General features: G+C 43.6%; 1 protein-coding gene across 12 annotated transcripts in view; it reads left to right on the forward strand.

Annotated features, from left to right (window-relative positions):
• Window positions 1–27,917, forward strand: part of LOC120995258 (protein 4.1-like) — a 204,309-nt gene that overhangs the window by 109,505 nt on the left and 66,887 nt on the right. For all 12 annotated transcript variants that reach the window (XM_040424342.1, XM_040424343.1, XM_040424352.1 and 9 more), the window contains exons 4-8: window positions 1,052–1,156; window positions 4,234–4,276; window positions 23,578–23,653; window positions 24,685–24,903; window positions 25,274–25,361. In XM_040424342.1, coding sequence (XP_040280276.1) covers window positions 1,052–1,156; window positions 4,234–4,276; window positions 23,578–23,653; window positions 24,685–24,903; window positions 25,274–25,361 — 531 coding nt within the window. The remainder of the gene's footprint in view (window positions 1–1,051; window positions 1,157–4,233; window positions 4,277–23,577; window positions 23,654–24,684; window positions 24,904–25,273; window positions 25,362–27,917) is intronic.

Genomic DNA, 27,917 nt, shown 5'->3' on the forward strand with positions numbered 1-27,917 from the left:
ATCATGCACACAGTCTCAATGGTCTGCTATTATATGTGCTACTAAGTATTGATGCGTAGTAGATGCTTTGAACTAACTTCTAGTAAATGTGGTTGGAAAATCCTATAGTAACTTAATTTAAAAGGAAATAGTATGAGGGCAAAGTAGATGGACCTTATGATCTTTCTCTGCCATCATTCTTCTCTGTTTCTGTATGCTAAAGGTCTAAGGCAGAGGCCCAGAGGTTGTTACACTTTGCACTTGTGAAAGGATACATTTATTTGTTTTTCAAAAGTACACTTGATTCATCAATTTTATTCAGCTTCTAAAGGGTTTTCTGACATTTTGATATTCGTGGTCCAGTAGTTTGAAGAAACTGCGATGCTCTGGTGATGCACTACAAGATATCGCAAATCATGCCATTGAAATAAATACAATTTGGCCTGCAAAAACAAGCCGTCAAATGGCAATGTGAATGGAAAAGTGAAAAAAAAAAAAGATAATATAATAAAGAATTTACCTGGTCTCAAAAGGGTTAAGACTTTCAAGAAGGAGAGTTAAAGACTATAGAGCAGTGATGGCTAACCTCCGGCACTCCAGCTGTGGTGAAACTACAACTCCCAGCATGCTTCATTCATTTCTGTGGAGTTCTGAGAACAGCAAGCAAGGGGGCATCTTGGGAGTTGTACCACAGCTGGAGTGCCGGAGGTTAGCCATCAGAGATATGGACTCTGACATTCATGGCTTAGAACACAAGCTGATGCCAGCTCCTAGACTACAAATACCCATGTCAGGAGCTTGGTACATTAATGCTGGGTTGGATTGCCATGTCAGCTTTTTCTTTAGTGCACTTCCGGACAGAACAGAAAAGGATATAAAGTAAATCCACAGAAAGCCACCGTTTCCCTGCTGACTGTACTCCAAGAATGTTGGCGTTAGGGCATTGGTAAAGTGTCCTGAACCAGTGTCAGCAACTTATTGTGAATTCAGCAAACGGTTTTGTGCAGTGTTCACACACAACAACATATTACGTTCAATTCACAAGATGATTTCTTTTTGTTTTCTCTTGTAGAAACATGCTAAGGGGCAGGATCTTTTTAAGAAAGTGTGTAGCCACTTGAATATTCTCGAGGAGGATTATTTTGGTCTTGCCATATGGGAGTCCCCTTCTAACAAGGTAAGCGAGGGGTCAGCATAGCAGATCGTTCTATGGTGCAAAACAGTTAAACATCAGTTAAAGGATTATCCGGGAAAGATATTTAAAACTTCTCAGCATGGTGAAAATACACTTAAAAAATAAAAAAGTACTCTCTTTATCAATTCCCTTCTGAAGATGACTGATCCACAACCACCACCACCACCACCACCATTTGCTACTTACTATGTCGGGACATTGTCATCGCAATAGAGACATGTGACCGCTGCAGCCAGTCATTGGTGTGATCACAGGTGTCTTTTGTTGGGATGAGAATGGTGGGAAACCAGGCATCCTCTCTGAGGCGATTGTGCCTGTCTTTATCTATTTTCCCAAAGCGTAGACATATTAATAAGTTGTTTTTTCTCCTGGACAACCCATTTAAGTCTTTTCGGGTCAAATTCAGTTACTCTCTTGTGTAAACTGTGATGCTCTGAGTTGCATTTTCATTGTTCATTCATTGTCTGGTTTTGCAGAGAGCCAGTGTCCTTTAATTAGCTCCCACCAGTCCTTCCTTTCAGACCTCATTGTCCACCAGATTAATCTATACAGGATGAGCTTGCGCATGGTTGACCGCACTTCTGCAGCAGGCACAGAGACCCCTTCTGTCTGTACAGCTCTGCTCAGCATCATTCAGTAGACTTTGATTAACAGATACAGACATCTTGTTTAAAGGCTGTAGCTCAATGCAATGCTGAAAAATTGCTTTGTTAAGAGTTTTGGCTTTAAGTAAACATTCCCAAAGAGTTAATCACCGAGTGGCATTTAATAATGTTTCACTTGGCTCTTTTGTTCAGAATGCAGTAGAAAGATTATTTTTTTTTTTTTTAAAGGTACAGATGGGTGTTACCAGTTGAGGCTGTGTCCCTGCACAGTCTGACATTAGCAGCACTGCTTAGACCAATTCAGACACACCAGCTACTGGTAATACCCAGCAGTACCTTGACTGCAATTTATATGTAAACCTCTAGTAGGAATAATACAGGAATGGCACAATAGATACTTTAAATGCTCCAGAATGGTTATTACATGGGGAATGAGAGTATTTACTAAAACGGACATGTCAGGAGAGATGACAGGTCCTCTTTTTATTTATTTAAAAAAAATAATTGTGTGATAAACATTGCAGATGTAGCATTGATTTCACTATTGCCTGAAATAAGGCAAAGCGGTAATGGACCTGAACGGTATTGTTTCTATAAAAAACTAAATGCAAAAATAGTGTACCGTAAAGAGGGGGGGGGGGGGGGGAGGTATATGTGTATTGGGAATGAGAGAGGTTTTATTTTTTTAAACTAGATGTTTTTCGTTCCAAGAAGTATCAGATGTAAAACCAGAAGAGAAGAAATATTTGTCGACATTACTGTGTCGATGAAAGAAAAAAAAAAAAAGTGCACCAAAGGGAAAAAAAAGCTAAACTTCTTTAAAAAGAAAGTGTGGATTTTAAGTAAATGGGAAAATAAACAGATTTTTCTTATGGAGAATAAGGAATATGTGGGTTACCAAAAAGTATAACGGCACTTTAATTGTATGTTTATCTCTTTGCAGTTTATGGCGGCAGAACAGTTTTATATTTATAGTTAAAGAGAACTTTCACCGCTCCTGACATGTCTGTTTTAGTAGCTACTTGCATTCCCCGTGTAATACCAATTCTGGAGCATCTTTTAGATCACTCTATGTTGTGCCATTCCTTTATTATTCCTTCTAGAAGTTTACGAATGAATCTCTCAATAAAGGTCCAGCTGGGTGATTAATCAGTATGTACAAGGAATAGAGGTACTGCACAACATAATCATAGGAATAGATGCTCCATATATTTTATTATATGGGGATGCAGGTAGTTACTAGGCTCTCTTCAAAGGGATTGTCTGACTTCATGATATTGGTTACCTTTGCTCAGCATAAGTGATCAATATCCAATCAGTGGTGGTCCGACTCTCTGCACTGCCACCGATCAGCTGTTTTAAGGGGCCGCGCCACTCATGCGAGCGCTGCGTTGTCTTCAGTGTTTACCTGCACGCCATGTACTTTGTACTGGTGAGGCGGTGTAAATACAGCTGTTTGTACCAGTGTGAATTACCGGTACTTGCTTTTATGGAATACCAAACAATATCTGGGCAAAGCGATTATGTAGGTTTCCTGTCCAATAAAAGAGACTATAGCTGAATTGTTCTGAGGTATACAATTCCTATCACTTTTATCAGGAACGAGCCGAACCCTACATAGAAGACAAAATACCAGTGATTAGCTGCACCGATGTGACTTGGTGTGCCACTTGGAGATATTACCACCACAGACATTTATCACCTGTCCGGTGACACCACCACTAAACCAGAGACTGGAGGACCCTGATCCTCTATGCACCCTTCCCTTGAATAAAACGCCGCCACAACCCTTGCCTACGTCTGAAACTAAAATGGCGTTTTCATGGAATTGCAGATGAGCTTGTTGTATTCTGCTGCTCCATCCAAACTCTATGAGAGTGACTGAAACAGCTAAGCACATGACACATAACCCCGAGAGTCTTCTTCGTTCTACCTGTTTCCTCCTACAGGTGGAGCAGAAATCAGGAGGAAGATTTCTCTATTATTTTTTCCAAAGAAACTGTCAAAAACCTAAAAGATGAAGTTCAGTAAGGGCATCACACGTCAGGCTGTTTTTATCCCTGCATATCTGCATCAGGCCGGCATTCTATTAGAGTGTACAGAACTACAAATCTAGTTATTTTTCCATTCTTCTTTTACCCCTTAGATAAAAAGATTTCATATGTGTACGGGTATAATCGTCACTGATAAACAGTATTGGTGTCGGTCTCCATTGTTCTGGCCTGCTACACCTGAACCAGAGTATTGGCAGGAAATGTTTCAAAGGCTCAGAGCATGTAGAGTACTGTGTTGTATCTCATAATGTGGTGGGAGGACAGATTAAAAATTGGTATTTAAATGGTAAGGAAAAATATTTGCATTCTTGCAGTACATTCTGACTCCATGAAGTTTATGGTCCTCTTTGTATGAAATAAAAAAATGAATGAATGAAAATAATGATTTCTCCCATTTTAGATCTGGATCGACGTGGTGAAGGACATCAGGAAACAGGTGCATGGTGAGTATATTTTGTGGCCTCTTGTTAAAGGTTGGTTTGGGTTAGGAGTGAGTACTGATTCGAGCAATCAAGTACCAAACAGACTTAGTTTTAAAGGGACACTGACAGGCCCAATAAGCATAATTATCTATATATATATATATATATATATATATATACACATGCACAGGTCTTCTAATGTGTATTAAAAACATATAAGTATAACCCCTGTCCACCTTATAAATACAGCAAACTCATGTTTTATAACCTGATGTAATCGCTCTTCTTTCTGCCCAAGGGGCGGCGTTTCAGCTTCACTTCTGCCCAGCCAGCCGCGCCCCAACCGCCGTTTTGAAGCGCCGCTTAGCTCATCAATATTCACTTCGCTGAGCGGCTTCTGTGTGCTGGCCATTTGTGCCCGGCGCAGAACGGAGAGGCTGAAGCGGCCTCAAAGAAGCAGAGGGGACGCAGGCGCGATGTGATCCTGGCGAGTGAGGGTGCCGGGTGCATGCGCAGAAGCTGAAAGTGAGTCCGATGCCCATAGCTTTCTATTGGGCATGCGCGGGATCTCGGAACGTCGGGGACAGCAGAAGCTGCCCAGCGAAGGGAATATTGATGAGCTAGGCGGCACTTCAAAACGGCGGTTGGAGGGCGGCTGGCTGGGCAGAAGTGAATCTGAAACGCCGCCCCTTGGGCTGAAAGAAAAGCGATTTCTTCAGGTTATAAAACATGAGTTTGCAATATCCATAAGGTGGACAGGGAATATACTTATATGTTTTTAATACACATTAGAAGACCTGTGCATGTATATATGTGTGTGTGTGTATATATATATATATATATATATGTGTGTGTATATATATATATATGTATATTTATGTTTATTGGGCCTGTCAGTGTCTCTTTAACACGAGCATTATTGGTGTCACACCAAGGTACCTTCTGCTGGACTTTGTACGAGATGTCTAGACCTCTTCAGTAGCTGGCTCGTCCAGCAGCTATTGCTCTCGATTCCCCGATACACGCTTGCCATGCGCTGTAAGTGACATGTGGGTCCTTAAGATGACTTCTTACCAAGTTTATTAGCATAGAAAAAAAGCATATCTTCAAAAATATTTGCCATAACATTTTGAGATCTACATAGTAACATAGTTTATAAGGCTGAAAAAAGACATCTGTCCATCCAGTTCGGCCTGTTATCCGGTTAAGTTGATCCAGAGGAAGGCAAAAAACTCCTGTGAGGTAGAAGCTAATTTCCCCCACTTTAGGGGAATAAAAAATTTCTTCCCGACTCCAATCAGGCAATCAGACTAACTCCCTGGATCAACGACCCCTCTCTAGTAGCTATAGCCTGTAATATTATTACACTCCAGAAATACATCCAGGCCCTTCTTGAATTCCTTTATTGTACTCACCATCACCACCTCCTCAGGCAGAGAGTTCCATAGTCTCACTGCTCTTACCGTAAAGAATCCTCTTCTATGTTTGTGTACAAACCTTCTTTCCTCCAGACGCAGAGGATGTCCCATCTTCACAGTCACAGTCCTGGGGATAAATAGCTGATGGGATAGATCTCTGTACTGACCCCTATAGCTTTTTTTTTTTTTTTTTTTCTTCTTCTTCTTTTTCCTCCTTTCAAATTTACCATCGACAAAGCTTTGAGGGTTTGTTTTATTGTAGCTTTCATTGCTTTCAGCTCCTGTACCTGCGCTCACCATGTGCCCTACATTTATGGTGCTTTAGTCAGACTGGCCCACAGGGGAACAGGTGAATCCCTTGGCTGACCACTAGTCCTCAACGCTCTGTGCAAATAGCACATGGCACAGTAGACTGCACTACATATAGATAGGTAGCATGCAGCATCTCAACCAGTCTATGTTCATATAAAAACTGTAGATTATTATTGATGCATTGGGGATCTGAGATGACCTCTAGGTACAGAGGCAGGCCAGACAGTATTCTCTTTCCCCAAGGGACCTGCCTTCTTGAAGTGGCTGCAGTGTTAGCAGGTAGACTTTTACAGTGGGCCCCCAAAATGGATTTTACTGGAGGGCCTTAGGCACCTCACAGCAAGCAGAGATCTTTAAGATGGTGTGTATGTATCTTATATGACCACATTATTTAGCGTTTCTTGTTACTGCAGAGCGTATGAAAAGCTTTTAGCTAGATTGATGTGTGTCATGTGCTTTCTAGTCGTGTCCTTATGCTCTAGGAGCACGTGCCCACATTATACGATAATAAAACTAGTTTTAACTTTGCAGTTGTGCTCTCATTTTTGGGGCTTTGTAATCAGCATGATGCAGCTTAGTGATGATGGGATGGGAGGGGTTGCTTAAACCTTTGGCACAGATCTCTGTGGAAAATGGTTGGCTGGGAGGGAGCGGACAACACTGATCCCTTTCCAGATGGCTCAACGGCCTCGAGGTTTAAGCCTCTTTAGCTGATCAGTCGCCCGTGTTGTTTCAAGATGAGTTTGCACCATAAGCTGGCCTCCTTTCCCTTTATCTATGCCCCCTTTTCTGCCACAGTACAGTGTGGTATTTTCTTATACTCGTGTCCCTTTCTGATTTTAAAAGATATGCTAGCTTACATTGTAATCATAATGCGAGTTTTTAGCCAGGGTGGCTTAAATGATTTGCATTTTCTAGTGATGATTTTACATTTATGAGCGGTGCTTTTGAGAAAGGCCTTTAAAGACTCATTTAATATTCTGCATAGTGTGTTCTGACGGTCCGTACCCCATACGGAGTACATAAGTGGTGGTGAGGAAGCTAGCAGCCCAGTCACCCCTAATTATTTCCTATATATTTTGGCTGAGTTGGTGCTCATAATCCTGATCCATTTATCATTGTTTAGTGAGCAATCATTGGACTGTAGTTCAACTCCATACTGAACCTCTAGGCCTTTTATATTTAGTGGTTTTTCATATTTCACAGTAAGTTCCATTTGCTAATACTGTATCCTAATCATACTCTGCATTAAAATGTACATGAAGCAGGAGTGATTTTAACAGAAAGCAACCCATAACGTTCTATAGTTGGTTAACAGGATCCAAAGACTGAAATCGGGAATTCATTTTTCTCATAGTTGCCCTGGTCTTTATACAAATCATTCCCAAAGCCACACCAAAAACACTGCATACCCACATAAATAAATGCCGTTCTGCTGCTTTTGGTAGACGCAACTTATTCCAGAAGGTGTTCCAAGAAATAGTGTGAAGCTTGTGCAATGTCTGTCGTAATATGTGGCATAAACCCCCCACACCTAGTGTAAACTTTCATTACCCACTTGCTTATTGGTTAACTGTTCACATTCAGTGATGGTGTGTTCGCCAGCGAACACATGCGGGCTGCCATCTTTAGTAAGGTAGACTCACCCGTCCGGCAATGCACAGGTAAGCCTTTACCTGTGCCTGGAGCCAGTCTGAAATCAAATGCAGTCACCGGGAGCAGGCAGTTCCGAGAACAGCTGCCGGGGGCCTTCATCGGGCTGTTCTCGGAACTGCCTGCTCCCGGTGACATTTATGGCTTATCCCCAGAGACAGGACCCGTACCAATCTCCAGTACAGGGGTCCCCTAACCCCATCCTTTCTCTTGACGTGTCCACCACGCCCAATGGAGAGTTGATCCCACGTGTATGCGGCTCTCTCCATTAATTTCTATGGCAGTCACAGAAACAGCAGCGCACCAGCCTTTCATCGTCTGCTGGGATGAGGTGGCTGCCTTGCCAGGTGGAACAGGGCTTGTATGTGTGACTCGCGTATATCCGACATATATCCTATTTTTATGCCATAAACAGCTATGGTTTGAATATCCCCTTAAGATGACACTCTCTTTAAACTGTGTTAGGAAGCTAAAGTCTGGGCTTAGACCAGCGAAATTTCCTAGTGTCAAACGTGATGCCTTGATGTACACCACCATATACAGCAACCAATGGTTGCCATAAAAAAAATAGCAAAAACATATTTGGGATGACAACTGCATATGAAAATGCAGCGAGATTAAGCTTTTCTATACATCATTAAGAGCCCCCGGCGGCTGTTCTCGGAACTGCCTGCTCCCTGTGACTGCATTTGATTTCAGACCGGCTCCCGACACAGGTAAGGGCTTACCGGTGCATCGCCGGACGGGTGAGTCTACCTTAGTAAAGATGGCAGCCCGCATGTGTTCGCTGGCGAACACTGCGAACTGACCATCACTGTTCACATTTACTTTTAAGGTTCCTGCACACAGCCCAAAAAACTCTGCATAATACAGTACCAGCAAAGTGAATGAGATTTGACAAATCTCATGTACACTTTGCTTTTTCCTTCTGTGCGGAAATTGACCTGTTGTGTGGATTTTAAAATCTGCAGCATGTCCATTATTTGTGCGATTCCGCACCTTCTGTAGAGTGCTTTTCCCCATAGACTTCAATGAGGTTGACAAAAATCCGCACCAAAAACGCATAAAAACAAAAAAAAAGATTTTGGTGTGTGTGTGGTTTTTTTTGTGTGCAGGTTTGCTACAGCTTTTCTGTACACACATTGCACCATGTGCAGGCACCCTTAGGTTTTAGGTTTTATGCGGTCTGCAATATGCAGCACTGGCCATGTGCTCACCGCATCACGGATGTGGCCCCATTCATTCACTTGAATGGAGGAACTATGGAGTGCTTCCGTAGGGTTTCTGTCTGTGCCTCCGCACCGCAAAAAATAGAACTTGTTCATGGACGCATTCAAGTTCATTGAGCCTGGATCCTTCACGGCAGCCGCACGTATGGTGCTTGTGCGTTGGGGGCCACAAATTGCGGTCCCCAATGCACCACGGAACTGCCGCGTGCAAGAAGCCTTAGGGGTATGTTCACTTGGCTGATTTTCCACGTGAATTTCAATGCTGTTAATAGTGTTTAGTTCAAAGCAGTGTTGGTTTTTTATGGCTTCGATTTTTCTGCCTGCAGATTGCAACTCCATGTCACAAAAAAAAAAAAAAAACACACTTGCATTAGTTTTTACAGAAACTAGTAGCCATACATGGAGGAGCCCCATTAACACCAACAGCAGAAATCCAAGGGTTAGGCCTCATGCACAAGGCCGTTGCCCAGCCGTGCTCCTATTGTGGCCCGCAAACCTCGGGTCCACATTATATGAGCACCAGCCATGTGCGCATCTTACCATGAATGCAGACCCCTTTGCTTAAATGGGTTCGCAATCAGGGAGATGCGTTGCAGAACAGAGGCATGGATCGGAAGTGCTTCCGTGGGTTTTTCTGTCCATTCCTCCGCAACGCATAAAAATAGTGTATGCATTACTTTTTAGAAGTGCGGATCGTGGACCCGATTCAAGTGAATGAGTCTGTGTCTGCAGACGCTGGCCAGTCGGGGGCCCATACATCGCGCACTGTAGTTACGTCCGCAGCACAGGTAAGACCGACACACGGTCGTGTGCATGAAGCCTTAGCCTTGGATTTCTGCAGCAGAGTTTCTTTCAAATAAGCATCTGGTTTGTCAGCATGAAAAATCAGCCATCTGATCTTGTGAGGATTTCAACACGGAGCATGCAATTTCCTTTTTGCACAAACTCTGTTCTGTAATCCAAGTTGTATTTTTTGACTGTTAAAATTCAGCACTGCTACAGCAGCCATTGGACACTGAAGCCACATTACATAATTAGGGTTAGGTTGTGGCCGTCAGTGCTCTAAACTTTGTTCTATGTATCCATTCAGCGTCTGCATTGACAGGTCCATAGACCTCGAAGATGTTAGGAGGGTCCAGGGTCCTTTTGACATTCACTAGGCAGGTAAAGGTCAGCATACTTGATCTCTTAATGATGTATAGAAAAGCTTAATCTCGCTGCATTTTCATATGCAGCTGTCATCCCAAATATTTTTTTTATTTTTTTTATGGCAACCATTGGTTGCTGTATATGGTGGTGTACATCAAGGCATCACGTTTGACACCAGGAAATTTCACTGGTCTAAGCCCAGACTTTAGCTTCCTAACACAGTTTGAGGAGAGTGTCATCTTAAGGGGATATTCAAACCTTAGCTGTTTATGGCATAAAAATAGGATATATGTCGGATATACACGACTCACACATACAAGCCCTGTTCCACCTGGCAAGGCAGCCACCTCATCCCAGCAGACGATGAATGGCTGGTGCCCTGCTGTTTCTGTGACTGCCATAGAAATTAATGGAGAGAGCCGCATACACGTGGGATCAACTCTCCATTGGGCGTGGTGGACACGTCAAGAGAAAGGATGGGGTTAGGGGACCCCTGTACTGGAGATTGGTACGGGTCCCGTCTCTGGAGATGAGCCATAAATGTCTATGGTGGAAATACCCCATTAAGTAAGTAATTTTCTAAATAAATGATTGCTTCGGTGTAAAACTGTAATTGCAGCACTGCATGTAACAACTTGTTTGTCTTATTTTTGAATGTGTTTTCTCTATGCCCCTCCATTTACGTATTCTTTAGGCTTTAAAACCAAATGCAAAATACTGATCAAACTCTGATGTGTGGACGAGACCTAAAGTACTTTTGTTTTGTCTCCTCACCATTTTTACTATCTACGCTTTCTGTTGGATAATGTTGACCCTGATGCTCACACGATCAGGTTTTAATGCAGGCATCCTCAAACTGCGGCCCTCCAGCTGTTGTAAAACTACAACTCCCACCATGCCCTGCTGTAGGCTGATACCTGTAGGCTGTTCGGGCATGCTGGGAGTTGTAGTTTTGCAACAGCTGGAGGGCCGCAGTTTGAGGAGGCCTGCTTTAATGCATCGGTTCCAACGGATTCTACAGGAAGATTATGGTGACACCTAGTGGACTAAACACCATTTACAGAGGGCTTTACTCCAAGTGTACCGTTTCTCTTTGCAAGCTCCATACAGGTCATGATGATGGGCAGTTTTCCAGCTTTTTAAAATCACATCCACCTTGATGCTGCTGATATTCTGCACCTCCAGCATATCTGCCACTTGTGGATGTACCCTTGAGGAGTTTAAATGTTTTGACCTAAACCAGATGCATCAATTGATTTAATGGACATTATTTTGATGCTGCCTTCGTAGTGTTCCTCCAGTCTTGTAACATGTTCTGAGTAACAGTGTGTAGTTGTAGTCTTTGATCTCCTATCTCCTTTTTTTTCTTACTTGATGTACAGACAGATTGAAACGGATGATCATTTGTTTACATCCTTTCTTATAAAATTAAAACTAAATGCTGCAAAGCAGGTATATTTCTGTTTTGTCTATAAGCAAAAATATGAGATTACTCAGTATGCGCTCTCTTTTTTAAAAATAGGACCTTGATTTAAAGCACTTGGCAGTTCTAAAGAAAACTTTAGGTTTTGAATATCCAATGGCTTTTGGAAGTATTGACCTCTCTGGCAACATTCTGGATCTCTGCGGCATTAGTCAGCTGTGAGCATTGCAGTGTCTGCTTTTGGCCACTTTCACATGGTCTGTATTTTTCATCAGTACTTGTAAACCAAAGCCAGGAGTGGATCCTACAGAGAAAAGTATAATAGATCTGTGCCTGTTTTTGGCTTATAAATACTGATGCAAAATACTGACCAAATACGGACTATGTGAAAGTGGCCTTAGAGTATGTTTCCATGCTCAGTTTTTTTTTATGACTTTAACTCAAAACCAGGAGTTGTTTAAAAACTGTCAAACTCAGTCTTTCCTTTTGGCCTTGGCAAAAACAAAATACAAAAAAAAAAGATGGAAAATCAGCCTAAGGCTTCATGCACACGACCGTAGTTCGGGTCCGCATCTGAGCCGCAGTTTTGGCAGCTCGGGTGTGGACCCATTCACTTCAATGGGGTCGCAAAAGATGCGGACAGCACTCTGTGTGCTGTCTGCATCCTTTGCTATGTTCCGTGGCCCCGCAAAAAAAATATAGCATGTCCTATTCTTGTCCGTTTTGCGGACAAGAATAGGCATTTCTACAATGGGCCGCCCGTTCCGTTCCGCAAATTGCAGAAGGCACACGATCGGGTTCCGTTTTTTGCGATCCGCGGTTTGCGGACCGCAAAGAACGTCACGGTCGTGTGCATGAGGCCTAAGGGCTACTTTCACACTGGCGTTTTGGCTTTCCATTTGTGAGATCCATTCAGGGCTCTCACAAGCGATTCAAAACGGATCAGTTTGACCTAATGCATTCTGAATAGAAAAGGATCTGCTCAGAATGTATCAGTTTGCCTCCGTTCCGTCTCCATTCTGCTTTGGAGGCGGACACCAAAACACTGCTTGCAGCATTTTGGTGTCCGTCTGTAAGTTAATGGGGACGGATCCGCTTTCTATGACACAATCTGGCACAATAGAAAATGGATCCGTCTTGGCTATGTTAAAGATAATACAAACAGATCCGTTCTGAACGGATGCATGCGGTTGTATTATCTGAACTGATCCATCTGTGCAGATCCATGACGGATCCGCACCAAACGTGAGTGTGAAAGTAGCCTAAGGGCTCATGCACACGACTGTTGCTTGTTTTGCGACCGACAAAACACAGATACCGGCCGTGTGCATTTTGCATAATAGAACAGTCCTATCCTTGTCCGTAATACAGACAATAATAGAACATGTTCCATTTTTCTGCAGAACGGCCATTGGAAATGTAATGCACACGGAGTATATATTTTTTTTATGCTGACCCATTGAAGTGAAAAGATCTTCATTCGGGCCAGAAAAAAATGTTTGTGTGCATGAGCCCTTAAGCCAATTTCAAGACCTATTTAGTCTGGGAACACAATCCACGTGATGGCTGCATTTCCCAGTCCGAGCACTGTTCCTGTGACTCAAACTCACAGCATCATAATGACTTGGTGCTGTGAGTTCCTGCCTCACTTGTGTATTGTACTCACAGCATTATATGAGTGAAGTACAGTAAACCCACGGTCAGGCAGGAATAGGAAATAGAAATCACAAATACAGGTTTGTACTAGAGATACATTTTGGTATAAACTATCAATTAGCTTATAAGACATTCAGGATCATGCTGCTGTCTACATGCATATTATGGGGTTTCGCTCTGGTATATAGGGTAAGCGGGCGCAGTACAGAGGCAAAATTACAAGTTCTTAACCCCTTCTACCCCGGGCCAGTTTTCGCTCTTCTGCCCAGGTTATTTTTTGCAAATCTGACGTGTCACTTTATGTGGTAATAGCTTTGGAACACTTTTACTTATCCAAGCCATTCTGAGATTGTTTTCTTGGTACACCTTGTACTTCATGATAGTCATAAATTTGAGTCAATATATTCCATTTTTTTATTTGTGAAAAAAATCTCAAATTTACCCAAAATTTTGAAAAATTCCCAAATTTTCACATTTCAATTTCTCTACTTTTATAATAGATAGTGATACCTCATATAATAGTTATTACTTTACATTTCCCATATGTCTACTTCATGTTTGGATCATTTTAAAAATGACATTTTATTTTTTGAAGTTTGGAAGCAAATCTTGAAATTGTTGGGAAAATTTCCAAAGCCCACTTTTTAAGGACCAGTTCAGGTCTTAAGTCACTTTGTGAGGCTTACATAATAGAAAACACCCAAAAATGACCCAATTTTAGAAACTACACCCCTCAAGGTATTCAAAACTGATTTAACAAACTTTGTTAACCCTTTAGGTGTTCCAGAAGAATTAATGAAAAACGGAGATGAAATTTCAGAATTTCACTTTTTTGGCAAATTTTACATTTTAATCAATTTTTCTCCAGTAGCAAAGCAAGGGTTAACAGCCAAACAAAACTCAATATTTATTACCCTGATTCTTCGGTTTAGAGAAACACCCCACATGTGGTCAAAAACTGCTATATGGCCACACGCCGGGGTGCAGTAGGAAAGGAACGCCATATGGTTTTTGGAAGGTAGATTTAGCTGAACTGGTTTTTAGATGCCATGTCTCATTTGAAGCCCACTTGATGCACCCTTAGGCCTCTTTTTCACACGGCCGAGAGTTCCGCGCGGCTGCAATGCGTGAAGTCAACGCATTGCACCCGCACTGAATCCGGACCCATTCATTTCTATGGGGCTGTGCACATGATTTTCACGCATGTGGGTGCGTCGCAGGACAATGCGAGATTTTTCCGCGCGAGTGCCCTATTTTACTAAGCATTCTGTATTAAGAATGCTATTATTTTCCCTTATAACCACGCATTAAAATGTTTTGCACTCGCGCGGAAAAATCTCGCATTTTCCTGCGACGCACCCGCATCTTATCCGGACCAAATCCATGACGCCCGTGTGAAAGAGGCCTTACAGTAGAAACTCAAAAAAGTGACCGCAGTTTGGAAACTACGGGATAAGTTGCCAGTTTTATTGGTACTATTTTGGGGGTACATATGATTTTTAATTGCTCTATATTAAGTTTTTTGTGAGGCAAGGTAACCAAAAAATTTATGTTTTGGCACCGTTTTTATTTTTAACAGCATTCATCTGACAGGTTAGATCATGCGCTATTTTTATAGAGCAGGTTGTTACGGACGCAATTATATCAAATATGTCTACTTTCCATGATGTTTGTTTCAGTTTTACATAATAAAGCATTTTTGAAAACGAAAAATTTGTTTTTTAGATCTCCATTTTCTGAACGCCCTATATTTTTTATTTTTCTGCCGATCGTCTTGTGCAGGGGCTCGTTTTTTGCAGGAAGAGTTGACGTTGGTATTGGTACTATTTTTGGGTACAATATTCATGATTACAATTTATGGGGCAAGGTGACCAAAAAGTTGGTTGTTTTGGCACAGTTTTTATTTATTTATTTATTTATTTATTTTTACAGGGTTTACCTGAGGGATTAGGTCATGTGACTTTTTTTTATAGAGCAGATCGTTACGGACGTGGCAATACCTAATATGTCTACTTTTTCTTATTTATTTAAGTTTTACACAATAATAGCATTTTTAAAACAGAAATAATGATATTTTAGTGTATCCATAGTCTGAGAGCCATAGCTTTTTTTTTTTTGATTAATTGTCTTGGGTATGGACTCCTTTATTGCGGGATGAGGTGACTGTTTAATTGGTAATATTTTTTGGGGGGGGGGGGGTATATGCCTTTTTGATCACTTGGTGTTGCAATTTTTGTGATGTAAGGTGACAAAAATTGCTTTTTTACAGCTTTTTTTTAAAAAAAATTTTTTCCCTACGGTGTTCTTCTGAGGGGTTAAGTCATGTGGTATTTTTATAGAGCTGGTTGTTACGGACGTGGCGATACCTAATAAATATAAATATATATATATATATATAACACAAATAGTGCAGCAGCACAGTCAGAATTAGTGAACTGGGTGCAATTCCCCACAGAGGTCGGCCCTTCCTCCACGATGTATACTTAGCAAAATGACGAGGCAGCACTTCCAGCTTTAGGTGGACGGGTGAGGACCCCAAACTTTATTCCAATAATATATATATTATTATTATTTTATGTATTTCACTTTAGCACAATAATAGCAATTTTGAAACAAAAATAATATTTTTTTACTATAAAATAAGGGGAAAGGGGCGTGTTTTTTTTTTTTTCTTTGTTTTTTTTTTTCTTTACTTTACTTTTATTTCTGATGTTCACTTTTAAGGGTCTGATCCCCTCTGCAATGTATTACAATACATCTGTATCGTAATGCATTGCCTGTGCGTGTACTACAGTGAGTAGTACACTAACAGGTTGCCTAGGAGACCCAGCCTGAGGCTGGATCTCCTCTGCACCCATAGAAGACAGGTCCTGATGATGTGCAAGGCATTGGGCAGCCTCTGCATGGCATCGGGCTGCCTTCTGACACATTGAGTCCCCGCCTCAGCAGCGTGGGGACTCTATGCGTTTCCCTTACCCGACACAAACCCCTTCTATGTTGCGGTCAGCGCGGACCGCGGCATAGAAGGGGTTAATCCGCCGACATCGGCTTTTACAGCAATGCTGGCAGATTCAACAAGGGCCCAGCTACCAGGCACGGCCGGGCCCCTGCAGTGATCGCGCGCGCACAAATCCGGTGCCCGCCCGATCACCATGACGTACTATTACGTCAAATTGCGGGAACGCAGTGGCTTCCATGACGTAATAGTACGTCGTGTCGGGAAGGGGTTAACTCAAAACTTCAGTGTTTATTCACACTTGAGGCAATTGCACAAAACAGCACGTAACTTTGCAGTCTTGGTGTTGATTCACACACAATGGAAAGTTCATATAACACAAGTCACCTTGCTGGCAGTTCTGCCTCCAGTAGTCCACAGCAGGCTTTAGGGGGCCTGTTTCCCCAGCATGCGGCTCTCAGCCCTCCAGCACGGCACAAAAACAGAGACCTGTCTTCTGGGCCCAGCTGCCTATTTAAGGACAGCCAGGTACTGCCAAAACCCGGACCGGCACTTTAAGTCCGGTATTTGACCTCACCTGGCTGGAAACCAGCCCAGAGGCACATGCTGGGAGGAAGATACCTGACTTCCCAGACAAAACCTCTCACTGTGTCACATTATAAACAAATCACAATTTTGAAGGTAAAAAGAATCACTACAATTCATATGACAAGTGACTTGATTAGGCTGTAGAGGTGATTAGATTAGACAAAAAGTATTAAAAACACAGTCTTATGGTTAGTTTCATTCGTTTATCTGCATTTTTTTTAAATTTTTTTATTTTTTTTTGGTCACCTTTTTGTTTGGAAGCAGAGCAGAAAGATGTAGTGTCTCTGGTAAATTATTGCAATGTATTACATACATATAATTTGGAGCACTTATCTATCCCCCATTTGCCCGCTCTACTCTCCCTCCTCTGCACCTGCTTTTATTTGGCTCAACACACCGGAAAATGCTTGGACTTCCCGCTTAGGCAATCACTGTTTGATGCTGGTCACTGATGTGGCCAGTGATTGGTTGAGCAGGCAGGCCAATCCATCATGTTGAGCCAGTGAAGATGAAGTGGAGAATAGTAGCGGCGGGGGATTGATTAGGAGGCCCTTTTTTTGATCAACCCAGAATTCGTATTTATTGATGGTTAAGAATATTTTTGTTTGGGGCGTGGCCAACTGCCGTTATAGCTGGACGCATCTGAGAGCAGCTCCGGCTCCCATCCTCAATCCTGAGCCATTCTGACCTGCACACTTGCTAAATTTTTTACCCGAGAGGTGTTCCTGGGTCCCCAGGAGTGCTGGAGTAGAATCATGAGCCCCAGCAAAGCTCAGTTGGCGGTGGAGCGTCTTAAGGAATACGCCAGACAAGACTCCCAACATGGTGCTGCAGCCTCCTCGCCGACACATGCGAACAGCACCAGAAGTCAAGCGGCACAGCAGCCACATCCTGATGATGAGCCTGAGCCAGAGCTCACTTTGCAAGCCTCGCACCAACAACTAATGGCAGCTATTACCAGATGTCAAGTCTCCCTAACTGGGAAGATAGAAGAGGTCAGAGTGGACCTGGGTCTCCTACGCCAGGACGTACAACAGCTGCGCGAGAGAGTCAGACTTAGAGACGCGTGTGTCGGACCTGGAAGTCCTGACTGGCCCCATGCCGGCAAGACTCGCTGCTCTGGAGGCGTCTATGGATTTGTGCTGTCAAAAATGTGACTATCTTGAAAACCGCGCACGGTGCAATAACGTGCGCATTATCGGCATGCCGGAGCGGGCAGAGGGCTCAGACCCAGCGGCCTTCTTGGAGGGGTGGTTCAAATCGGTGTTCCTTAACGCAGTTTTTTCATCCGCATATACAGTGGAAAGGGCGCACAGTGTTCCAGCCAGATCACTTCCTCCCGACGCCCCTCCAAGGCCTCTCCTAGCCCGCTGTCACGACCGCTACCCCAGCAGCAGTCGTGTCGCACCAGACGGAGGGGAAGGGGGACCCTTATCTACGGATGGGAATAGTATGGCCACCCCTGACTAACCCTAAGCTGGCACCTGTCTGCCCTGATACCCTAGACGGGGTGTGAACCCGTGCGGCGAGCAGGATGCCTAAACCCTCAGTCACCCTAAAAAGCCTAGAGTGGGGAAAGGCCGATGGGAGCACTAGTCACCATCACTCATGTCTAGGAGAACAGCAGGGGAAGACAGCAACAAACAAACTATATCAGAGATAGACTTATCCAGTCACGAGCAGAGAAGGCGATCCCAATCACGACAGTCCACGCCGGACAAGAGCTCCACAGCAACACCATCAAACGATCTCCTTCAAAGGTCAGAATAGAACTGGAAGTAAAGACTATATCTGGCAATGACTGCAAGTGAAAGTGAAACTAATATAGTAGCTGGGAGTGGCAGACAGGACTCACCTGAGAAGGATGCCTACAAACTTCCAGTCAGGACAAAAAGGTTCACAAGGCAAAACCCAGATGACATACCCTGAACCACGGAGCAAACTCACAAGCTATCGCGAGTAGCAAGTCGCTGCGACCTTCTCCTCCCAGACCTGTCTGGATCAGTCACAGTCGTGACACCTGCATGTTGAATTGGCGCGACAGAGATCTTATTCTGGCGCAAGCTAGGATCACACAGACCATCACGCTGGGGTCAGCGAAGGTTTCCCTGTATCCGGATTTCTCTACTGACCTACAGAAAAGGCACGCTACCTTTTGTCTCCATTAAACGACGTCTTGGAGAGCTCCATCTCAAGTATTCAATGGCATATCCAGCACGCCTGCGTGTCATGGACGGCGACAAGTCACTCTTTTTCTCCAACCCTGTAGAGGCGGAGGACTGGCTATCCAGGAGGCCTTGCAGTTCTCCTCCCAAGTAATCCTTTCTGAAGATATGGTCTCCATTGATATGTTGAAAGGGGGATGAAAAGAATCCTGCAAGGTCTGTGCTGGGACTACTGATCCTTGTTTTTCTTGGTTCATGGTTCGGTAATGTATAGCACTAAATATATGTGTGGACTCGGGGACACTGAGGTTTACCTACTTGCCGTTCAACACTGAACGCACCTATGAAACTTGCAAGTGTCACTGTTATTGTGGGGAGCCAGCTACTTTACCTGCACTGGAACTCCATCTTCCTACACCGTGCAGGTCCCCCGCGCACATGGCCATTTGTTATCTTGGTTATGCTTATGTTCTAATAGTTAACCCAATGTTTGGGATGTTCAGAGTACTTCTCATGTTATATGCTACAGCTGGAGTATATTGTAATCAAGCAATGAGTGTTCAAGCTATCATGTACCTTTCCCGCCATTGTGAACTCCAGTGGCTAGGTGCCTATTCTCACTAAATGGCCTGGATTCCACTATGGCGGATCTTAGAGTAATGTCATGGAATGTGAGGGGTTTGGGGGCCCAGGAAGCGAATGGCAGTATTCACACATGTCCGTGGTTATGCTCCGCATATTCTAGGGTCGCAGGAAACTCATCTTACCATGGAAACTGGAGGGAGAGTCAAGAAACCTTGGGCACAGTGGGTGGAGAGTGCTTATGGTAACTCATACTCTAAAGGTGTCTCCCTTTTGATACACCGAGCAGTCCGTTGGGAACCACATCACACGAGTACTGACCCAGAGGGGAAATATGTTTTTGTATATGCTCATATTAATGGGATGCCGTACGTACTACTAAATATGTATAACCCTCCTCCAGCTAATCTCTCGCTGCTTCAGACATCGGCGGAGTTTGCGGCACAATTCCCATCAGCCAGGATTCTCGGCATGGGAAATCTTAACCTGCCGTTGGACGAATTAAGGGACAGGTTCCGCAACCCATCCAACAGCTCTATCTGTCTGTCGCCTAGTACTGCTCTGGCGCTCCTACTGTCTGAGCTGGGATGGATTGACATTTGGAGGGAGAGGTTTCTGGACCGAATTGAATTTTCTTGCTTCACTCCCTCTAGGGGAGCTCTATCTAGGGTTGATTACCTCCTGGGCACCCCTGGCACCTTTATGGCAATACGGGACGTACATTATGGATCCCAGGGTCCATCTGACCACGCACCTATAATGGCCTCGGTCGCTAACCCTGACACTGCTGCTCGAATCCCCAAGCAACGCATTCACCCGTTCTGGTTGTCTTTAATGTCCCTAAACGATAGGGTACCTGACCAGCTCCAAACTTTCCTCGCAATTAATTTAGCTGACCCTGACCCGGCCCTACTGTGGGAGACTCTGAAGGCCTTTCTGCGCGGCTGCCTTCGGTCTTCCATCTCTTATATCAAGAAATTCTCCCGCCGCAGGGAGGAGGACCTAGGCATACAGTGCAAGAATGCAGAACTCACGTATGTCACTAATCCTACGGAAGAGAATAGGGTGGACTGAATGTTGAAGGGCAGACAATACATGACTCTCATGCAAGAAAAGAGTGACCGTAAAATGCTATTCCTGCAACAACAGACCTTTGAGCAAGGTAGCATAGTGGGAAGGGTGCTGGCGCAGGTAGTTCGTAGGAACAATATGACTCCACCGATACTACGTATTGCGGATAATAGTGGGGTAGTGATAACTGAACCCGAGGAAATATTAGACCGCTTTGGGGGAATTTTATCAGGACTTATATAGATCTCTTGCTCAATACTCTGCTCCTGCATTGGAGGAATACCTCTAAGAGGTTTCTCATCCGCAGTTATCTACCCTGGATAGAGAGCTGTTGGACAGGGAGATCACATTGGAGGAGGTGACCGAGGCGATCAAGGGGTTAAATTTGGGAAAGGCCCCGGGGCCGGATGGGATACTGCTGGAAGTTTATTCTAAATATGTGTAGATTCTGGGACCGCAGCTTCTGCGTATGTATTGGGCGTCCCTGGATAGTGGGGTGCTCCCGGAATCAATGTATGAGGCCTCCATTGTGGTTCTGTTAAAACCTGACAAAGACCCTCTGGAATGTGGGTCATATCGCCCTATATCACTGTTAAATCTGGACTATAAAATACTGGCTAAGATTTTAGCGAATAGTTTTAAATAAGGTGATATCATCCATAATACACGATAACCAATCCGGCTTTATTCCCGGTCGTTCCACTTCTAGTAACATAAGAAGGGCTCAGGTTATTGCTCAGCTTGGATGTGCGGACTGAAAACAATGGGCTTTGGCTGCGCTAGACACGGCCAAGGTGTTCGATTCAGTAGAATGGCCTTACTTAGTAAAGGTCCTCAGGTACTTTGGCTTCGGCCCTGCATTCATCAGCTGGATTAATATCCTGTTCAAATCTCCATCCGCGAATATCATGATAAATGGCTCCCTGTCAACAACATTTAAGCTATATAGAGGAACCAGGCAGGGATGCCCCCTGTCTCCCCTTTTATTTGCGGTGGCTATTGAGCACCTAGCACTAAGGATCTGCCAGGACGATACATTTAAAGGAATTTCTCTGGGGAACAGAGAGGATCGGCTAGGCTTGTATGCTGATGACCTCATTTTATACATGGACACTGTAGTCTACATTGCCCAAGGGCAATAACCCTTATTGAACAGTTCGGATCCTTTTCTGGACTTCACATAAATTGGGCAAAATCGGCCATCATGCCTTTTATGGTCCTCAGATTGGCCATCCTTTTATTGTAACTTGATAGTAGTAGACAGATTCAAGTACCTGGGTGTTATTATCACAAAAGAACCACTTATGTCACATGAACTAAACACAATCCCCCTGGTGTCCTATTTCACGGATAAATTCAAATCCTGGAACACCCTACCGTTGTCCACTATGGGACGGCTAAACCTAATCAAAATGATTCTCCAACCTAAAGCCCTATACTTGATAGAACACGCCTGTGTCCCGATCCCCCGCACATTTTTTTGATAAATTGCACTCAATTATGGCGACGTTCATATGGGGCAAGAATAGACGGAAACTGGCTATACAGTCTCTGCAGAGGAGCTGGGATAAAGGGGGGGCGGCCTTGCCAGACCTATATTTGTACTTCCTTGCTGGTCAGTTGCGATATTTGGTGCCATGGGTGACCTGGGATGTGCTTCCTAACTCTGAATACTATCTACAAGCACATTTGCTGCTCTCCAATCTCTGGCCCGTCCTATATCGGGCTCACTCCTGCAGATCCATAGACTTGCGCATCAGGTTTGAAGGGCTGCAAAACTGCAACAGTACAGTGACCTACCAGATGATGTCCCATCTGTTACATTGTGAAGGGGAGAATGTTTGGAAAGGATATGGGGTACACTATCTGAAAGATCTATATGAAAATGGTATTCTATTCTCCTTTTCTCAGCTGCAGACCAAGGTTGGAATTTTGTGTCCACATTTCTTTAGATATTTGCAGCTGAGACATGCCCTTCAGGCCCAATTACGGGCTCTCAAAAGGTCAGTCTCAGCCTACCCACTCATCGGGGTTTTCAGAACTCAGGGGCCAAGAGGTCTAATTGCTGCCCTTTATACTCATTTGCTCAATCTCAGGATCTCTATCTCTCCCTTGGGAGCGGAGGGCAAGTGGAAAAGTAACATACCCAATTTATCAGCTGAGGAATGGAGTGAGACTCTAGATGCCCCGGTAGCTGTGTCACCATCTCTCACTAATAGGCTGACTCAACTCTTTATTTTACATAGATGCTACCTCACTCCGACCAGACTTTTTAAAATGGGCAGGAGGCCCCATACGGGATGCCACAGGTGTGCGCAGCTGAATGCGGATTTCTGGCACCTCATATGGGACTGCAGCCACATTCGCCCATTCTGCGGGGCAGTGGTGGATGTTATGTCTACCATGATCCCGGATACCCTAGAGGTATGCCCCAAAGCTTGTCTCCTGGGGATACTTGAGGACGACTCACGTTCACACTATACACTCACCTTTATTAGGGAAACTCTTTTTCTTGCCAGAAAGGCGATAGCTTTCAGGTAGATGGCGGACAGGCCCCCCACGGTTGGCCAATGGAAGGTCTTCGTTAACAACATTATTCCCTTGGAGAAGATTATTTATTCCCGCAGGGGATGTCCTCAAAAATTCCAAAAGATATGGGGACCGTGGTGTGCCTCTCTGCTGACTGTTACGACGGCCCACTTACTCTATTGCTTAGACACCTTTTTATCTTCCTACCCCTCATTTCAGAATTTAGGAATCTACTCACTATGGGAATCACCATTTACTATGAAACTGTTGATATAGATGCGTTATTAACATACTAGACTACTGATGTATCTTTATTCTCAATGGCCACGATGTAATATTCTGATATGTCTCGAGGGTTATGTACACCATTGCATACTTTGCTGATTGCTTTGTATCACACTTTGCTTGCTATTTTTCAATAAAGCGAGTTTAAAAAAAAATAATTTTTGTTTATATTTGTTACTTTCTATCACTTTGCTAGCATCAGAGCAGCGTAGGTTTATTTACTATCTGTTTTTGTGGGGGTTTTTTTGTGTTTAGTTTTTTGTTTTTGTTTTAATTTAACATATGTAAATGTTTATTTATTCACAGGGGCCCCATGGGATTTCACCTTCAATGTAAAATTTTATCCACCAGACCCTGCTCAGCTTACAGAAGACATAACAAGGTAATATTTACTGCGTCCTTTTTTCTAAATGTCTGACTGCACATGTTTTGAGGTGAGGAGCGGAGCAGCGGTCTACCTTGTATGCTGCCTTTCCATTCAAAGGCTGCTAGACTGACAAACATCTAAGTGCTGTGTTTTAGTGACAAATGCCCTTTGTGGTAAACCCCTTATCACACTAATGTCCTACTTTTGTTAAAATTGGAGTCATGATGGATTTTTCCGCAATATCCAGATGGACTCTAACAGACCACATTGACTCTTGATGACGAGATTTTGACTGCACACTGCTTCATTGAGATCCTAATGAAGCCCCATAAGGCACTGCGGATAAAGCTTGATCTAAGATTTACAAGGTTAGCAAGAATTGTGAACAGATAGGAGGGAGTTTGACTTCAGAATCGGATGATACAGGGTTTGTTTCTGCTCTGTAACCTTGGAGACACTTAGATATGCCTAGGAAGGGTGGATATGACATGGTAGGGTATTTAAAATGAAAGTCAATTTATTTTTATTTTTTTATGTAATCTGGAGCAAAAAAAAATAGTTGCAAGTGTGTTTTCTAAGAAATGTACATAAAGGATATTGGGCTACTTTCACATTAGCGTTTTCAATTCCGCTATTGAGATTCGTCATAGGGTCTCAATAGCGGAAGAAAACTCTTCAGTTTTGTCCCAATTCATTGTCAATGGGGACTGAACTGAACGAAACGGAATGCATTCCGTTCTGCTTGGTTTCCTCCCCATCGCGGACAGAAAACCCTGCAAGACTCGCACACAATGTAAGTCAATGGGGACGGATCCGTTTTTAGTAGTGTTCATGACGGATGCATGCGGTTGTATTATTGTAACAGAAGCATATTTGCAGATTCATGACTGATCCACAGCTCCGCAGTAGTGATTTGCATCTTATTTGTCAGTTTATATTTCTTATACAGTCTTATAATATGATCTCTGTAGGTATGGGGCAGGAATTGTCTGTTTTAAGTGTCATACAAGTGGTAGTTGCTTACTGTGGTTCTTATGCTTTCACAGATATTACCTGTGCCTCCAGCTACGTCAGGACATCCTCAGTGGCCGCCTGCCATGCTCCTTTGCCACTCTTGCCCTTTTGGGTTCGTACACTGTCCAGTCAGAAGTGGGAGATTATGATGAAGATCTTCATGGCACAGATTATGTGAGCGAGTTTAAACTGAGTCCCAATCAGACAAAGGATCTTGAAGCCAAAGTTGCAGAGCTACATAAGTCCTACAGGTAAACATGCATAGCAATTGTCACAGTCTAATTAGCTTTTTTTATCTTTATTACAAAATCATCAGCAAAATATGTCTCTGCCTTGCTCATCACTGAATGGTTTTTACTCATTGAATTATGACACAAGGTAGTAATCAATGATATTCATTTGTATTGCTTGGTATAGTATGCCTATAGAGGCATAAGCTAAAGGCCTGATATGGAATCAAGTCAGTCAACATTCAATACTGCATGCACTAAGCGGTAGATTGTAGTCTGGTGCTGAAGAACAGGTGAGGAGATTGACTTTAAAAGCTACGATTTGTGTCTTTGTAATATCACTAAGAGGAGGCCTTATTTTTTAGTAATTTCTATTATTTGTATTGATCAGGTCAATGACTCCAGCGCAAGCTGACTTGGAGTTTCTGGAAAATGCCAAAAAGCTGACCATGTATGGTGTGGATATTCACCAAGCCAAGGTGTGTTCATATGTTCAACTGTTTTCCTATTAGATATTCTAATTTAAAGAGCTTTTCAAAAAAAAACTTTGTCGTAAAGCCATATCAGAAGTTTAGATCGGTGGGTGTGAGCGCTGAGATACCCACTGATCCCTGGACGTAGACGTAGAAGCATGGCACCATCTCTCCTCACTGCACAAGACAAGCTGCATTGAAGTCTATTTTGTCCTCACCTGCGAGGAGAGAGAGAGCACTATGTGCGCACTCCTCTCCTTGTTCTAGGAATCTCCGCTCAGACCACCACCGATGTAAACTTTTGATAAGGGGAATCTGTCAGCTCCACCCCCCCCCCCCCCAAACTAGAGTAAGTTATGTATAGTGTAATTGGTGCTTTGTTTTTGTTTTTTTCATACTGTGTCATTCTGACACTGTGCTCCCACTTACCAGCAGTAAAATGTATTGGTAGGACTCCTCTTTGAGTCTTCTCCATTATGTGCGTGAGCTCGGGAGTCCTCTCAATGCATATTACTGCTGTTTGTAGGAACATAGCATCAGAAGGCAAGTATGAAGATAAAAATTACATAAACAGACTCTGCAGCACCTACACTATTTACCACTTACTCTAGTTTGGGGGGTGTTCCAGAGCTGACAGATTTCCTTCAAAGGGCATCTGTCAGCAGATTTGTACCTATGACACTGGCTGACCTGTTACATGTGCTCTTGGCAGCTGAAGGCATCTGTGTTGGTCCCATGTTCATATGTGTCCGCACTGCTGAGAAAAATGTTTTAATACATGCAAATGAGCCTCTAGGAGCAACGGGGGCGTTGTCATTACACCTAGAGGCTCTGCTCTCTCTGCAACTGTTGTTTCCTCTACACTTTGACAAGGCCAGGCAGGTGTGATAATATTTTCATTGGCTGGCCCTGTCAATCACAATGCAGAGGGCACGGCAGTTGCTGAGAAATCAGAGCCTCTAGGTGTATAGGGTTTAAAAGCCTTACCTGGTAGATTTATGGCACATTTAATAGGATACACAAGAAATCTTATTGGTGAAGGTCCGATCACTGGGACTCCCTCACTAATTACTAAAAGGGCTGTCTGGACATCACTCCCTATACCTGTAGGTTACACATTCTTTAGTTTAAAATAAAAAAAATATCCTCCATGTTTCTGCCTAAAGGTTATAGAAGTGAGCAAATCTGTGTTCCTTCTAAAGACTGAAGAGTGCTGTTTTATGCCAACCCCACTGAAACGTGCAGGAAAAAGGCATGTGAAGAGAGTGTAAACTTGAAAGTTTGAGTTTGACCTAGTTCATATGTCAGTGTTTGGTCAGTGATTTCTGTCAGTTATTGTGAGCCAGAAACAGGTGTGGGTCAAAATAGAGAAGATGTGCAATATGTCTGCCCATTATACCATATGTTTTTGTAGGCTGCGCTCCTGGTTTTGGGTCACAATCCCTGATGGAGACCACTGACCAAAACACTGACATGTGAACTAGGCCTTAGGCTACATGCACACGACCGTTCTGTTTTTTGCGGACCAGCCGCCCGTGTGCAATTTGCGGAACGGGCGGCCCATTGTAGAAATGCCTATTCTTGTCCGCAAAACTGAAAAGAATAGGACATGCTATATTTTTTTCGTGGGGCCACAGAACGGAGCAACGGATGTGGACAGCACATTGAAGTGAATGGGTCACACCCGAGCCGCAAAAAATGCGGCTCAGATGCGGACGACAACAACAACGGTCGTGTGCATGAAGCCTTAGATGAGGCACCTGAAAGAGGTCTCTGTCTGTTAGCCATTGCAGAGTGGCTACAAAAAGGGCCTCATTCTCTGAGGAACCCATCATGTTCAAGTGTTACTTGGACAGCCTATGGATTTCATTGCGAACTATGTAATTTTTAATTTTCTCTTTGGTGGTGATGCAGAAGGAGTTTATAGGCGAAGCAATCCAAAGAATTCCCTGGTATGGGCCACGGCAGTCTGTATTTCTAGTGCTATATAGGATACAGACGCATAAGAATGCAGACACATAGGATACTGACATTTCTTCAAGGCCTTGACAAAGTGTCCATAGATGTGAAATGGGCGATGACAGATTCATATGTCTGTAACACTGAAAATGCCGACTGTAGTGGCTCATACCAGTGAATGCTGGGTATTTCTTCATCTGTCACTTAGAAACCTATTTAGCACTGAGCAGCACCTGTGAACAGACAGTGTGGAACTACAGGTCTAGCTGTCCAAGGATACTTTCACATATGCGCTACAGCCTTCCGGCAGGCTCTTCCAGTGTGGGATGCCGGGAATCGGCTGGACAAAAAGCGCTTTCTGTCCAGACAGCTCTTGGCATTTTTGCTGGGTTGCGGCCGGATTTCCACCGGATCCGATTATAGATAATGGGGCTGGCAGGCATTCCGGTAGCATCCGGCAAGTGCTGTTCTCTGCCGGATTAGCCTGCCGGAATGATGTGCCGCCGATAAGGCTGAGTGGTTTGGGAGTTGTGCCAGCTGCGGGTTCCTCCCCAGTTTACATCTCATAGCTGGGATTCCTTCAGTCGGACTACTTGTAATGCT

This window comes from Bufo bufo, chromosome 3, assembly GCF_905171765.1.
Source record: "Bufo bufo chromosome 3, aBufBuf1.1, whole genome shotgun sequence".
Taxonomy (NCBI): Eukaryota; Metazoa; Chordata; class Amphibia; order Anura; family Bufonidae; genus Bufo; species Bufo bufo.